Genomic DNA, 13,831 nt, shown 5'->3' with positions numbered 1-13,831 from the left:
TGTGCGTGTGTGTGCCTGTGTGTGAGCATGCACATGTGTGTGTGTTGTAAGAGATAAAATGACAAAGTGAGAAGATCATAAGTAGACAGAGAGGTATGGAAAAGAAAGACAGAAATCTAATGGCTGGTGACAGAAAGTTAAAAAAAAAAGCTAACTTGTGCTGAAGTGTTCAGCAATTATATGTTCTGCTTATTTGGTTTGGTCAACAATTAAATAAATCATAACATTCAACTTGGAAAAAACATCATAATGAGAGCAGAAATTGCTTGTCTCACCTGCCAAAATCTAATCATCCAAACAAGTTACAAACTAAAATATACAAGACAAAGAAAACAGCAAACAATAGTGTTTCTACAGCCTGTTCCCGAGAACGCTTGGCTCAAATATGTAAACTGTGTGTGGCAGGAGACAGAAGGGGTGGCTCAGTATCTGATAGCAGATCAAGTTTTCAGTCTGCGCTCCTGGCCCACCAACCTCGGTGAACGCTCCGATGATGCAGAGATTGAAAGAGAGATGAGGAGAGATAGGCACAGAAATGAAGACAGCAGAGGCTGTGTCATCTGAGATGAATCCATTTGTGTGATTCCCTCCTCAACTGGTGGTGTCAAATGTTTTCCCTTCACATTTTTGTTTAATTATGCCCTTATAGGAAGTGGACAAGCCATAACCCCTTCCCCTTGGTGGTGTCGAGTCATACAGTGTCACCCCCATCCCGACCACCCCACCCCATTAGCTCCCCTCTCTTTAACAGACACACACACTCAGAATACCCTCAGACTCCCTCCCCATGAGTGCTCTCACAGCCATTATCATAATGCCACACATCAATAATGCAAGTCAATACATTAATAACGCTAGACTGCAGCGAGGGGGGAGGGGTGGAGGTTCAGGGGGGTGTGGGTGATGGACACAAGGGGGTGAGGGGAGTACAGACTCTTTTCCTGGCTCAGCATATCATGTCATAACAGTACATTTGCTTGCTCTCTATCCAACAACCATAAAAGGTTGCCTGTCCAGACTGCATGAGGTGTGTGTGTTTGCTGCATGTGTGTGTGGGCCTGTGTCTATGTGCTTGTGTAAGTGTGTGTGCTGGCTGAGAAGTTGGCCTTGTCTGAGAAGCCGTACAGCTGTACTCTGTTTCATCTCCACTTATCTGTTCATTCATCCAAACTCCTCCGTGGGTTTCAGAGCGTTGTTGTTTTTAGCACATTAGCACAGGGCTCTGTTAGCTATTTGCGCTTAATGACGCTAAAAAGCTGGTTGGAAACCCCAGCACACCTCTTTTCAACGAATGCTTGTGCACATAGACAGTAACCACTGTGGGTGATATGCCTAAAACGACACACTCAAGGAAAAGTTGATGGGCAAGCGTTGATGTTTAAAGGGAGTTGGAAAGAAAGGGAAAAAATCTGAGTACTTAGTTTGTCTCTCCTGAGATCCTTTTAACACCCACACTTTGACGAATTAAAGCAAAGATTTAAATCAAATCCAGAGAGAAAGACTGTTTAGTAAAGCTTTTCTTTGCTGTAACAATGTGTGCCCGGATTGTATCAACCCACAAGCAGCTGAAAATTACATTACGCTATATTTACCACAAATATATTAAAACGTATGTTTCTACGTAACTGGTTTTAATAATACTGTCTGTCTGTTTGTGCTGTCTGTTCTCGTTTTTGTTGACTGCTCTATACACCTCCTCGGGAATAAATTATTTTTTTTTTTTTAACTCAATTCACTTTTCAATCAAATGTTTAAAAGACAGGCTGTCCCCTTCAGATAACAACCACTGCTTTATATTGGAAAACTGTGAAACTGCAACTGTATTTAGCCCTAGTGGTTTGGCAAACTACAGTAAGCTAATGCTAAATGCTAAAGCCATATTTGTCATTGGAGAACTGTTGAATCAGATTAATATTTATTTCAGGATATTTCAGGATAACATGTCTTTAAATGTGAAACCATTAAATATGAGGTTTACATATAGGTATGATAACATGCTAAAAGGACCTGCTAAAGTTTTGGATAACATGATTAGCTACAGCTAATCCGTCGCTGCTAGATGACGTTAGAAGACGGCTGAGTCAATTTGCTTTTAATCTTTTACAGCATTTTACCCTGAGCTAAACTGTTCTATTCATTCTTGTAAAAATCTTTTATAAACCAGTAAGATATTGACTTTTCTGCTGAGATAGAACAAGAGCAGCAAGCCAAGCTACTGCTACCTTGGTTAATGCTAGGCTTGTATTTGGGTTAAGACTTTATAAGTCTTGAGGAGCAGCATTCTGAAGGGTTCCTACAGTGGCCAGTGGTTGTCAGATGATTTGCAAAAGCTACAACACAACGGAAGTACAGCGCTAACGGAAGTTAAAAGAGGTTAGTTATCCAAACAGACACAGAAAAATTGTGAAAGAAAGTAAATGTTTAACTTCATCTATAATACATAAAGCTTCATGGGGTGTCATCATGTGATCTCCTTCATTGTAGTTATATTTCTTGTTTTACATTAGCATTAGAGCTATATTTATCACAGCTTAAGTTATATAAGAAACAACGATTAACTTACTTCCACAACTTTTCTGTGTCTGTTAGGAAAACTGTCCTCTTAACTTCCATTGTGGCTCCACTCCTGTTGTATTGTGCTGTTTGTGTTGTTGCTCTAGAGCTTTCCCTCCAATGCTAGCATTAGCCTTTGTTTTGATAAAGCATACCGCCAGCTCCAAACACACACAGTATCTTTATATTATTATTAACACAATATAGAAAAATAACCAAATTCCTTTGAAGTAGTGAAACGACCTTCCTTCTGCAAGTTATTAGCTTGTAAGTCAAACATGATTATACTTCAGCTTGTTGTTGGAAAACAAACAAATGTGATTTGTATTAGAAATCTACCCTTTGCTAACAACTTTTGGGGGATTTGAGAGAAGAAAACAGAAACCTGATAGTGAAAACTCCACATCAAGGTTAAACAGTCAAACTGGAAACCTGATGTAACCTGTGACTCTGTGTTAAAGGTAGCATGTATACAGAAACAGGTAAAGGCTGTATTGCTCAATGATGGCCGAGACTTAAAAGCAAGTTTTGCCACGGTCATGCACATGCACACTCTGGCTCCATCAGGCTGCATTAGAGATACAATCAATATGTTTGATGTGTTCTTAAAATATCATTGTGATGTTATCTGATAGAGAGCTTTCTGCTTTGCATTTCTGTTTTTTCCATAAGCCAGTGCAAAGCATGTCTGGTCTCCTGACAGCTTGAGAGCCTGCCGCTGTCTGTGTTTGTTCATGTCTGAGCAGAACAAGTACTGGAAGACTGAAAATTACCACCCTGGAAACCTACTCGTTGTGCAACATAAAGCAGTAACTTCTCAGGCACAGCTTATGTCAATAACTGAAACCATTTGAGCCTGAAATCTGAAGTTTCGACACTAATGAGCCACATAATAATTTATGATAAGCAGGCGAGGGCTTGATGTTTTTACAAAAGGCATGGTTTATTTTCAGGATCTAACTCTTGATCTAAGACACACTTATAAAAGCGTATATCATTCCAAAGAAAGCCACAAAAGTCCAAATAAATCATTTTTACAGATCCACAGTCTCTGTGACTTCTCTCATGACCTGAAGGCTTCCTGATGGGGGGCTCCTTGGCTCACGGTTTTCCATCCTTCACTGACCCAAAAGGGGGTTTACAGCTACTTCCCAGTCCAGACCCAGGATAGTCAGGGAATTCATGTGAGGGGAAACTCTGGGAACTGCTCAGGATCTGGCTATGGACCAGCCCTCGAGCTGACCTTTGACCTCACATGATAGAATTATGAAAAACATTAAATCCCTCTTTATTTTCCCTTTGACTCAAAGAGAAAAATATCTCCAGAGAAAACCTGAAATATCTTTTTAATCTTTGCAAACAGCTGCCATGTCAACTAAATCAAACTCACACTGTCTGCTAGCTTAATAACTCTGACAAAACAAATGTCTTTCACTCCAGAAAGCCTCCGCTGCATCTGTTCTTGCAACAACACTTGGACAAAGTCCCACTCATGTATCCTCTTAACATCACTGTCCACTTATGTCTCACAGCTTTGACAGAGCTTCTTCCCATACATGGTTAGGGCCATGGGGAGAGCAGTAATAAAGACATTTTGTTTACTTCCTGACTTTCTGTTGGACCTCTTTTAGTTTCCATATTGAAGAGAGTGTTGAAAAATGAGGATCCTCTTTGTTTTCAAGTGACACCAGAAGGTCACAACCCATCACTTAACAAACTAGAAACAAAAACAAAATGCTTAAAAGCAGGCACCAGCATTCATCGCCCGCAGAAACATATGGATCTTCATGACTGCTGTGACTCCTTTGTTTAACACAACTGATAGAGCCATGTTGATGCTTCTCTAATAAATAGCGCTGTCAGGTGATTAAAAAATTAATCTACTTAATTACAGGATTTGTAATTAATTATTCCAATTAATCATACTTCAATCTCATATCTGCTGAAGGTCTCCGAACAAAGATTTTGAATTCTAGGACATTGCAGAGTTGTAGTGCATGACTAATCCAATGAATTTGTGATGAAAACAGATTTGTAAATCCACATTTTTTTCAAATGGCCAATATTAAAATGTCTGTGTTTGCTGTCATTGACTTCTATAGAAGCAGAGTCTGGCAGAGCTTGTCGATCAAAACCATGCTAGTGAACTACTGTGGGTGAGAGCTGTGTGCTCTTTGGATGAGAGCTCAGCATGGATGTGAGGAGAAGATGTGAGATGACAGAGGCATAGCAAGATGCTGCAAGTCAGAAACGTTCAGGCAGCTCACGTTCCAACTGAGGATGGGTTGCGGTAGTTCAGGGAGAAATAATGGCACAATCATGAGAAAAGACGACAGAGATCATGGAGAGAATCAAATGATGGAGCGCCTGAGACAAACGCAATAAAAATAAAATGTATGTTTTGTCTGTTTTTTGGATCAAAAACTGTAAGAAAGACATAAAAGAAGAGAGTCCACCCTTTTGGGTAGTTTTGGTGTTTACATAGTCATAGAAAACAATATTATTTGAGTCTTTAAAGATCGTTCAAGATATGCTGAAAATGGCTGGAGCTAATCACATTAATTTTTAAAGTGCATTAATTTTATGTGTAATTAATTAATTTAATTAGAGCATTAAAGTGAAAACCCTTCTAATAAAAAAAATGTACACCCACTCATCGGACTAAACCAGTGCACCCATTCTTGCTATATAGAAAAAAGCCTACATTTGGAGTGAACCAAATTTTTAATGAATTCAAGTTTGAGGACATTTTGGCTTGCATGATTCATTCCTTAGTGTGTTGACGAAACTTACAGCAACAGCAACCTTAGCTGTGCCTCACGTTCTGCTAATTAACTTATGTCACCCTGCAAAATGTCAAATGTAACTACATCAGCACATTAGCATTGTTCTTGTGAGCATGTTAGCGTTATGATGCTAGCTTTAGATGCGTGTGTCTGAATGAACAGGCCCAAACACAGCTACCACAGCTAAACATGAGTTTTGTTAGGGATTTTTGTTTCAACAAACTTTGTTTTAATTTTAATTTTTTGCACTCAAGGTTGTTACAGAGACATGTCAATACATGCAGAATATAACCAAGGTAAATTAGTCACTAGTTGCCACTTCCCCATCAAATAAACTGCTTTGGCATCTTAATGATGCTTTAAATGCTAAATTAAACATAACTGTTTCTCCCGCTCAATTTAGCTTAGTGCCATGAGGTCATTTTTCATATTACCGTGACATGTCTTTTACTTCATAGTGCGCAACAAATAAAAAAACTTCATAACAAAAATCATCTGGGAGCCAACAATTTCTCAAAGTTTACTAAATGAATTACTTGGAAAGTATAAATGTAGCCCAAATTTATCATTTCAAAGTATTAAAAACAGTGTTATTATTATGCTAATCAATGTGGCGATGAAGGGGTCCATGGTCTAAAAAAGTCTGAGAAGCCCTCATTTAGATGAGTTGGACACCCCTGTACTCACATCTAATGTGCACATGTGTGTTTAAGTGTGTGTGTTATTCCACTCATACAGCTGTTTTCGGTGTAACTCACTGTCGAGGCAGGGGGCACAAACAGTCTGAGTGGCTCCACATGGTTTGACGACTCCCTCGCCGGGCTGGCACTGCAGGCAGCACTCTCCGCTGGTTGTGTACTGACCTGAATAACAGTCCTCTTTATTGGCCAGAACCCCAACCTGCCAATCAACACAGAGATCATTCAGAGTCACACAAGCAAGGTTTCATTTAACACTGCAGTATTCACAAGACTAACTACTATCAACCACACAAGAGTAAGGCTCTACTTGACATTTAGATATGGAACTGTTAACCACCTCAAGAGCCATGTAATCACAGTCTTGAAAGATGTCATCTTCAGTCAGCATTTTGCAGCCAAAAAGGACTAAATAGACAAAAACCCATCACGATAGAGGTCTGTTTAATACGTGGTAAAAGCTTTGATTTATTACGAACCCCTGAATCATTGTTTTTCCTGACCAAGGATCAACCCGAGAGACAGTAAATTGAAAAAAAAGGACCAAAATGACTAGAAAATACATTTTCATGCTGTTTCTGTGCTATTTTATGTCTTAATAACATTTCCTTATCAAGTTTAAACTAAAATAGCTGAGGAGGAAAACGTGCTTTTCAGTTGGTTTGCTTTTGACATGTGAACTTCTGAATTAGACTTGTCAGGTAGCAAGGCCAAAAAAATAAAAAAGGGTTGTGCAAGAGGCCTGACTGTAGTCATTCATAAAATACACACGTTTTTCCTGAACAGTCCACAGGTACAGTCCCATAAGCAAACAAATCTTGTAGTCAGGTCAAGCTGCATTATGTCTTGTCTGGAATCTTCAAACAGTAACCTGCTGAGTGTTTTATCTCAGCTGTTGACAGGTGAAGACGTTTGTGCATGCCTTTACACACACCACCTGAATGCATGAGCCTGGATGTTTCTTGGAGTGTGTATTTATGTACAACCTTTCAGTTTGAGTGACCTTTTACACTAAATCATACTTTTCACTCAGCTGCTTTTTTTCATCATCTTTACAAGTTGATGCCCATAAGCAAACCGTTAAAAAAGCGGCTGTTGACCTTTGACACAGAGCTAAGGGGGGCAGTCTGTGAGTCCCATTCTGGGTGATTGTTTTAACACCATTGGCTGTGAGGTCAGGATTTTCTTCTGTTGGGCAGTGAATTTCTCATTACTTCACAGAAAAGATGGAGATGTGAAGGGGAAAGGCTGGACTTGTTTGAAAACCCCAAAAAGCCCCAGGGTTTAAAGCGAATTAAAAAAAATGTTGTGAGATTGTTTCTTTAGACAAACTTTTAGGCTCTTAAATGTTAGGAAGAATGAATTAAACACTTCTTAGAGAATCTGCATGTGCACATGTGCGTGTGCTTCAAGGTACGTTCAACATAAATCGTCAAGGTTCAGGTGTGTGAGGAATGCTGCTGACAAGAGTGAAGAACGCTGAAAAACATCAAGCACCCCCTCAGGCGTCTCTGAGTCAGCTGGCAGGTGATGTGTGTATGCGTTTTTGCGCACACACTCACTCGACATGCCCCCCCACCCCCCGGCCCTGAGTGGTGTCACGGCCCATTCACTTTTAAGTCCCTGGTTTTCAGTTATCCACATTGTTCTGGGTAAAGAAAGTTTTGTTGACTCAGTAGGAAATATTTGACTTGTGATTTGTCTCTCAGCGTATGATCGTAACAATTTACAGTTTGCTGTTTTTACAAGTGAAAGACTTATGACTGTTTTAACCTTTGTTTCTACCTTTATGAGAATGAGGATTCCATCTGAGACACTTTTTAGTCTTTATTTCATCTTTTATAAATTTTGAACAGGTATATGTACTTTATAACATTCGCATTAATGCTTATTTTTTGATAGCATCTGGAATTACTTCAGCTTTATTGGACAAAATGGTTATCAAAAGGCTCCTCCCCAGTGTATCCATAGGTGCATATCACAGACAACAAATTTAGGAGAGGCTAAAGACTATCTGTTTCAAGTGGATTGCAGCAACACCATAAGCTAACGTAACCTCACTTTTCATTTTATTGATAGACCCTTAAGTTTGAACAGACCACTGCAGAATAACTGCTGACTGTGGGTTTTAAACAGCACAGATTAACCCCCTGTTTTAGCCTTTAGCTTGTGCTCCATCACTCTCCTGTTTAGCCTTCTTCTGCTCTTCTGTCCTTTTTCTGTCCAATAGTTAGGCTCCTGTCTCCATCATCACAAAATTAATCAAATATTTTTTTTTTCAGCAGAGAAAAACAGATCTCTCTTCTCACTACTTGGTGTGGTGCTATCATAGAGACTTTGACATGGCATAAGCAAATCCAACCCTGTTCCACTTGATCACATTTAGGATTGAAATAGCATTTAGGAATAACTTATTTTGGTGTTAATAATCTCTTTATAAATTGTGGATTATAATCAGGCATATATCTAGAAGCCCTGATGCCTTTAGGTTCTGTAGTTTGCATGTTCAAATACTTCATCAAACAAGCAACAAAAAACAGAATCAAGATACAGAGAGATGATGATCTTGATTTCTTATGTGGGTCATAAATAGGCAGAAACACTGATTTTAGTCTGTTTGATAACCAGCTCAAACCCCTCGGGAGCTTTAAGTGTCCTCTTGTGCAACTTCTGAATTTCAGGAGCACATCCTACAGTGTGGTTTTTCATCACGGGACGTGCATGTCTTAACATGTAATTCTTGTTAAATTGCCATCTATGAGATGTCACTCTCCCTGTTAAAGTAACAGTTTCACTGTCTTTTCACTACCTCACACACACACAGCTCACACGTCAAGCATTCAGTTAGCTGAATCATATCTGTCATCACACACACTCACCTCCTCTCTTTTCCTGAACTGCCCCCTTGTATACCGTGCACACCCATCCACACACATTCAATGTGCATAAACAACCACACATGTGAACAAACCTGCTTTAAAAATGTCTGACACTTCTAACAACAGTCCAAGCGTTCCACTGTGTTACTTTACGGCCTGATTTATTTCCCCTGACCCTGTTCCAGCCTGAGGGGAGGGTGCATAACCAAAAAAAAAAAAACAACCCAGATGTGGAAAACTGATCTCCATCACTAATGACGGCTAAATTGTGAGTTTACAGATTAACTAATGCGATTTGTGTAACAAGAGAAAATGATACGCAGCACTTAGCAAGTTTTGGCTTGACTTTTTCCTGTTATTGTTTTGTTGATGCATATTTGCACTCCTCAGCTTCAGTCAGATGATCTCCCAGAAGCCACAAGAGGCAGATCACACACTGGAGCTTCACACACATACACACACACATTCGCGCAAATGCAAGTACAAGAAGCATGTGGACAAATAACTTGTACGACCAATCTTACTAATGCTGCAGTCAATTTTCTGTTGGAGGCACTTAACCTCAGGACCTCAGCTGTCAGCGTTTGTTAAGCCATTAGAGTTTCACTGTAGCAGCCTCACAATAAAGCTTGGCCTCTTTTAAACCAAGCACTGGATCTTTGTAAGCTCAACAAATGTATTACAGCTCATGTTTTCCTTGGCAGAGCAGAATCATCAGCTGGTGTGAAGTCAGAAACATAAGGAGAAGATGTGAGCATGTGGTGGGTGGAGGAGGGGAGCAGTGCGGAGTGGGGTGTGTGTTCAGGTTGTATCAATATTGCATGCACTGAGCCTGGAGAGGATGCATAGCCATCAGCAGCTGTCAGATATCACTGCCTGTTACTAAACCAGGACCTTGACGTGCAGCATGCAGCCTTGACTGACTGTCATGTCATGACAGAGAGAACAAAATGTGTTCTCCTCCAGCAACCTCTCCTGCACCACTTCCAGGGAATCAGACTTCTCCTGTATTTTCTCTGGTCTTGTGGTAGATTTACCCTGATCTATTGGTCGGTTAGCTCTTTGGAGAGCTCAGTCACATTGTTATTGTCATGTAACTGAGAAGGGTGGAACTCCACATCCAGCAACTGGAGCTATAAAGTGTCGACCTGAAAGGCTGCAAGTGTACACTGAAGACAGGTGCAAGGACAGACTCTTACTTTCTCAACCCATAGGTTCAGGTTTTACAAGCAGCACATAAGAGAGATCAAATTCACACAGTTGAGTTGTTTTTAGAGTATGTTTAGAGCTCTCAATCTGCATATAACTTTGTATATATTTGAGTCAAAATCTTGTAGCCCCTAAAATCCCACGGTGCAGGTAATCGAGTCAAGTTTAGCTAAAGATCCCACGATCTAATTTCCCTCCTCCGTATATGGCTGCGTGGGTGCGTAATTACGCAGGTGCTCCTGCCAGGGTTTATTCAAGTTAACTATAAGGCAAACATTGAACGCACACTTTGATTATGTAAGAAGCCACTCACCACTCCGAGTATCACAGCGATGAAGGCGGACTTCATTGTGTATTTCCAGTTTATCTTTCCACCAGACGAAATCGGATCGGATGCAGCGTGATGCGGGTCTCAGCAACTTCCAACCAGCGAAACTAACTCGGCTACCATCGCTGCGTCCGCGCTACTTATCTCACAACAACAAAAAAGTTAATCTCCAAGAAACTTTTCACTGATAAACGTGTGAAAACAACTCAGTCCAAGAAAAGGAGTGACTGCCACTGAGAGAATCCAGTCAGTGTGAACATTCGCCAGGACCGTCCCATTGGATGTTCGTCTCTCTGCGCTTTTCTCTGCTACTGTGCTTATATGACAGACACGCTCAGCTCAGGGAGTGAGGCATCTCCCTGTCCACGCCCACCAAACACACGTGCGCGCGCGCGCGCTTACACGAACAACAGCTTCATACTGGTTGAAACTACCTTCCTAAATTGTTATGAGTTGTCAAATGAAGTCCTCCACAAAAAATATGTCGAACTGGTTTAATCATGTCAGTAAACTGAGGTCACCCCTCACTGTGTGTTATTTTTCTGCAACCTTTTCTTATTTACACATTCAGTAGCAGTGGTGTACTCAGGATTTTTTAATAGTAGGTGCAAAAGAAAGGGCACCATTTGGACTGGGGCACTAGTGCAAGTGGAGCTTTGACAAAATAACTATTCAAGTTGTGTTTAAAAGACATTTTTACGGAAGAGGATTAGGGATGCTAAATTAAAATAATAATAATAATAATAATAATATTTTTTGTAGTACTATTTTATTTCATTTTGAAACAATCTTAGAATTCTAAGAAACAAATTAAGAACTCTGACTTTAACCTCAGAATTTTAACTTCTTTTTTTTTTTTTCAGAAAAAAATATCAATAAAAAACTGTTTTTTTTTCCATTGGCCCAAATCCTCTTCTGTACCTTTTTGTTAGTTCTTCAGTTTTTGTTTTTTTTGTTTTTGTTTTTGTTTTTGTTTTTGTTTGTTTTTGTTTTTTTTCGCCTCTGGGAATTTTGGTAGATTTACCACAGGCTTAATTTTAGGTACGAGATCAGGCAGAGAGGTTACACTGTAAAACTTGTTACTGTAAAATAACAGTAGAGTACTGATGCAACTGCTGCCAGTGATTTATTGTCATTTTACAGTGTCCTTACTGGAGAAGAATAAAGTACATTATTGTAATTGAATGTACAGTCTATTACTGTATAAATATAAACATATGGTATTTTACCTGCAGCAATTTCACCAGAACTGTACTGAACATTTAGAGTATCTCTTCACTATGGAAATACAGTCGCTGATTGTTTTCTAAATATGCGCTCAGTTTTTTACTTGGATTATTTTTTTTACTTGTTTATTTTACTGGATTATTTTTTTTACAGTTTTTTACTTGCATCAAGAGTACTGATGCAACTGCTGCCAGTGATTTATTGTCATTTTACAGTGTCCTTACTGGAGAAGAATAAAGTACATTATTGTAATTGAATGTACAGTCTATTACTGTATAAATATAAACATATGGTATTTTACCTGCAGCAATTTCACCAGAACTGTACTGAACATTTAGAGTATCTCTTCACTATGGAAATACAGTCGCTGATTGTTTTCTAAATATGCGCTCAGTTTTTTACTTGGATTATTTAAGCGAATAAATCAGTGTAGTACTGGGTGGTAGCCAGGAGCACAAGTTACACCGTCCACAATTCTCTGTATAGATCTAAATCATACCTGTATAATGCTGACGTGCTATAAAATCTAATTTTAGTGTCTAAAAATAAAAGAGGTTTAATTTTTTTCAGATTTCTTTAGTACTTTTCCTTCGACACAACTATTCTGTATTGGTGGAGTGGAATCATGGGATAACACAGCTGCCTTTATGCATAGGATGAATCACTTTACTGTTGGATAAGGCTGACACCTGAGGCCAAATGTTGGCCTGATATAAACCTTGGAGCACGACCTGTTCTGCTGCAGTTCATGACTATACATGCCATCCTGATCAGAACGCTGAACACGGTAAATCAGCAGTAAATGATCTGGAGGACTGAATAAGTTCTTTGTTTGGATCGTTGAGATGTTTTACACTCTGTTGTGATGCATTGCTTTCAAAAAAATGAATATCCCTGCAATAAATTACGGCCTTCTTTATCCCTGGCTTTCACAGGAGCTCATTAATGGTTGCACTTTAGCCCAAACCGTATCCACACTTGAGAGCACTCAATTTGTTGGTGCAGGATAATAAACACAGACAAAGAGAAAACAGCTTCATTGGAAGACAATTTCATTTTTAAAACATGCTGTACTTTAAACATATGAACTTTTAAGTGAGGGAAGAACTTTAGGCTATCATCAAGCTGCAACCTGCAGGGTTGAAGGATAAATCTTATGGGAAAGTGAAAAAAAAAAAACTGCAGTCAATCAAGTGCCAACTGGAGGCTGACTCTACAAGCCCTGGAATAACCCTTTAACCCCTCATTCACTGAACATAAAAACATTTATTTTCCTAACATGAAATTTCACTTCAAAACAATGATACTGGGTAACTTGTTTAACAAAACAAGGGAAAGTATGTTGATTTTGCAAAGGTTTTTAATTCATATAAGCACCATAATTATATTGGGTATGATTTTCAATTTCAGCTAGAAGGTGATTAAGGAGAATCTACGCTTGCAACAGGGTTTCTTTTCTTTCTTTTTTTTTTTTTTTTTTGGAAAAGAGTAGAGTTTTGCTAAATGTCAGAAGGAAACAAGCCAAGGGAAAAAAGCATTTGTTCCCAACAGAAAAAGCTGTAGCTCAAGTTTGTAGTTGTGTTTTTTTTATCAAAAGTTGTATAATTTTCCTTGGTTCGAAATTTTGCTTAAAGAACAGAACCAAAGTTACAGTATGATGCATACTTCAGAGAATATCTAAAGAGGCTGTGAGGAGTTTCTATCTAAAAGATCTTGAAAAAGCATCACTTTTAGATATATGCCTGACATAATCCACACTTTGAAATTAGATTATCAGCACCAATATAGGTTATTCTTAATGCTACTTTTTAGCTTACCGATCGGGTCAAGCAGGACAAGATTGACTTACAGCATGTCAGAGTCTCTATGACAACACCACACCAGCCGACGAAGTTTAGTAGTGAGAAGATAGATCCGTGTTTTTCTCTGCTGAAAAAGATTTCTGTGATTAATTTTGTAGTGACGGTGAACACTGGAGCCTAAGTGCGAGACAGAAAAAGGACAGAAGAGCAGGGGAAAGATAAACAGGAAAGAGACAGAGCATGAGTCAAAGGCTTAAACACCAACTAAACTGTTTGTGCTAATGTTCATTCCAACCCACAGTCAGCAGTTATTCTGCAGTGGTCTGTTCAAACTTGAGAATCTATCAAT

At 39.2% G+C, this 13,831-nt stretch overlaps 1 protein-coding gene across 1 annotated transcript in view; it reads right to left on the bottom strand.

Moving 5' to 3' along the window:
* The window catches only part of ngfrb (nerve growth factor receptor b), a 40,936-nt gene extending 30,185 nt beyond the window's left edge, over positions 1-10,751 (bottom strand). Inside the window, exons 1-2 of the mRNA XM_074663953.1 lie at positions 10,439-10,751; positions 6,098-6,239 (exon numbers count right to left, since the gene is read on the bottom strand). Coding sequence (XP_074520054.1) covers positions 6,098-6,239; positions 10,439-10,474 — 178 coding nt within the window. The 5' untranslated portion in view covers positions 10,475-10,751. The remainder of the gene's footprint in view (positions 1-6,097; positions 6,240-10,438) is intronic.
* Positions 10,752-13,831: the final 3,080 nt, after the last annotated feature.

Source organism: Halichoeres trimaculatus, unplaced genomic scaffold, assembly GCF_033239565.1.
Source record: "Halichoeres trimaculatus isolate MK-OKI-2021-1 unplaced genomic scaffold, fHalTri1.1 fHalTri1_scaffold_23, whole genome shotgun sequence".
NCBI lineage: Eukaryota > Metazoa > Chordata > Actinopteri > Labriformes > Labridae > Halichoeres > Halichoeres trimaculatus.
The sequence above is the reverse complement of the archived record's forward strand: the minus strand, read 5'-3'. Positions and strand labels throughout refer to the sequence as shown.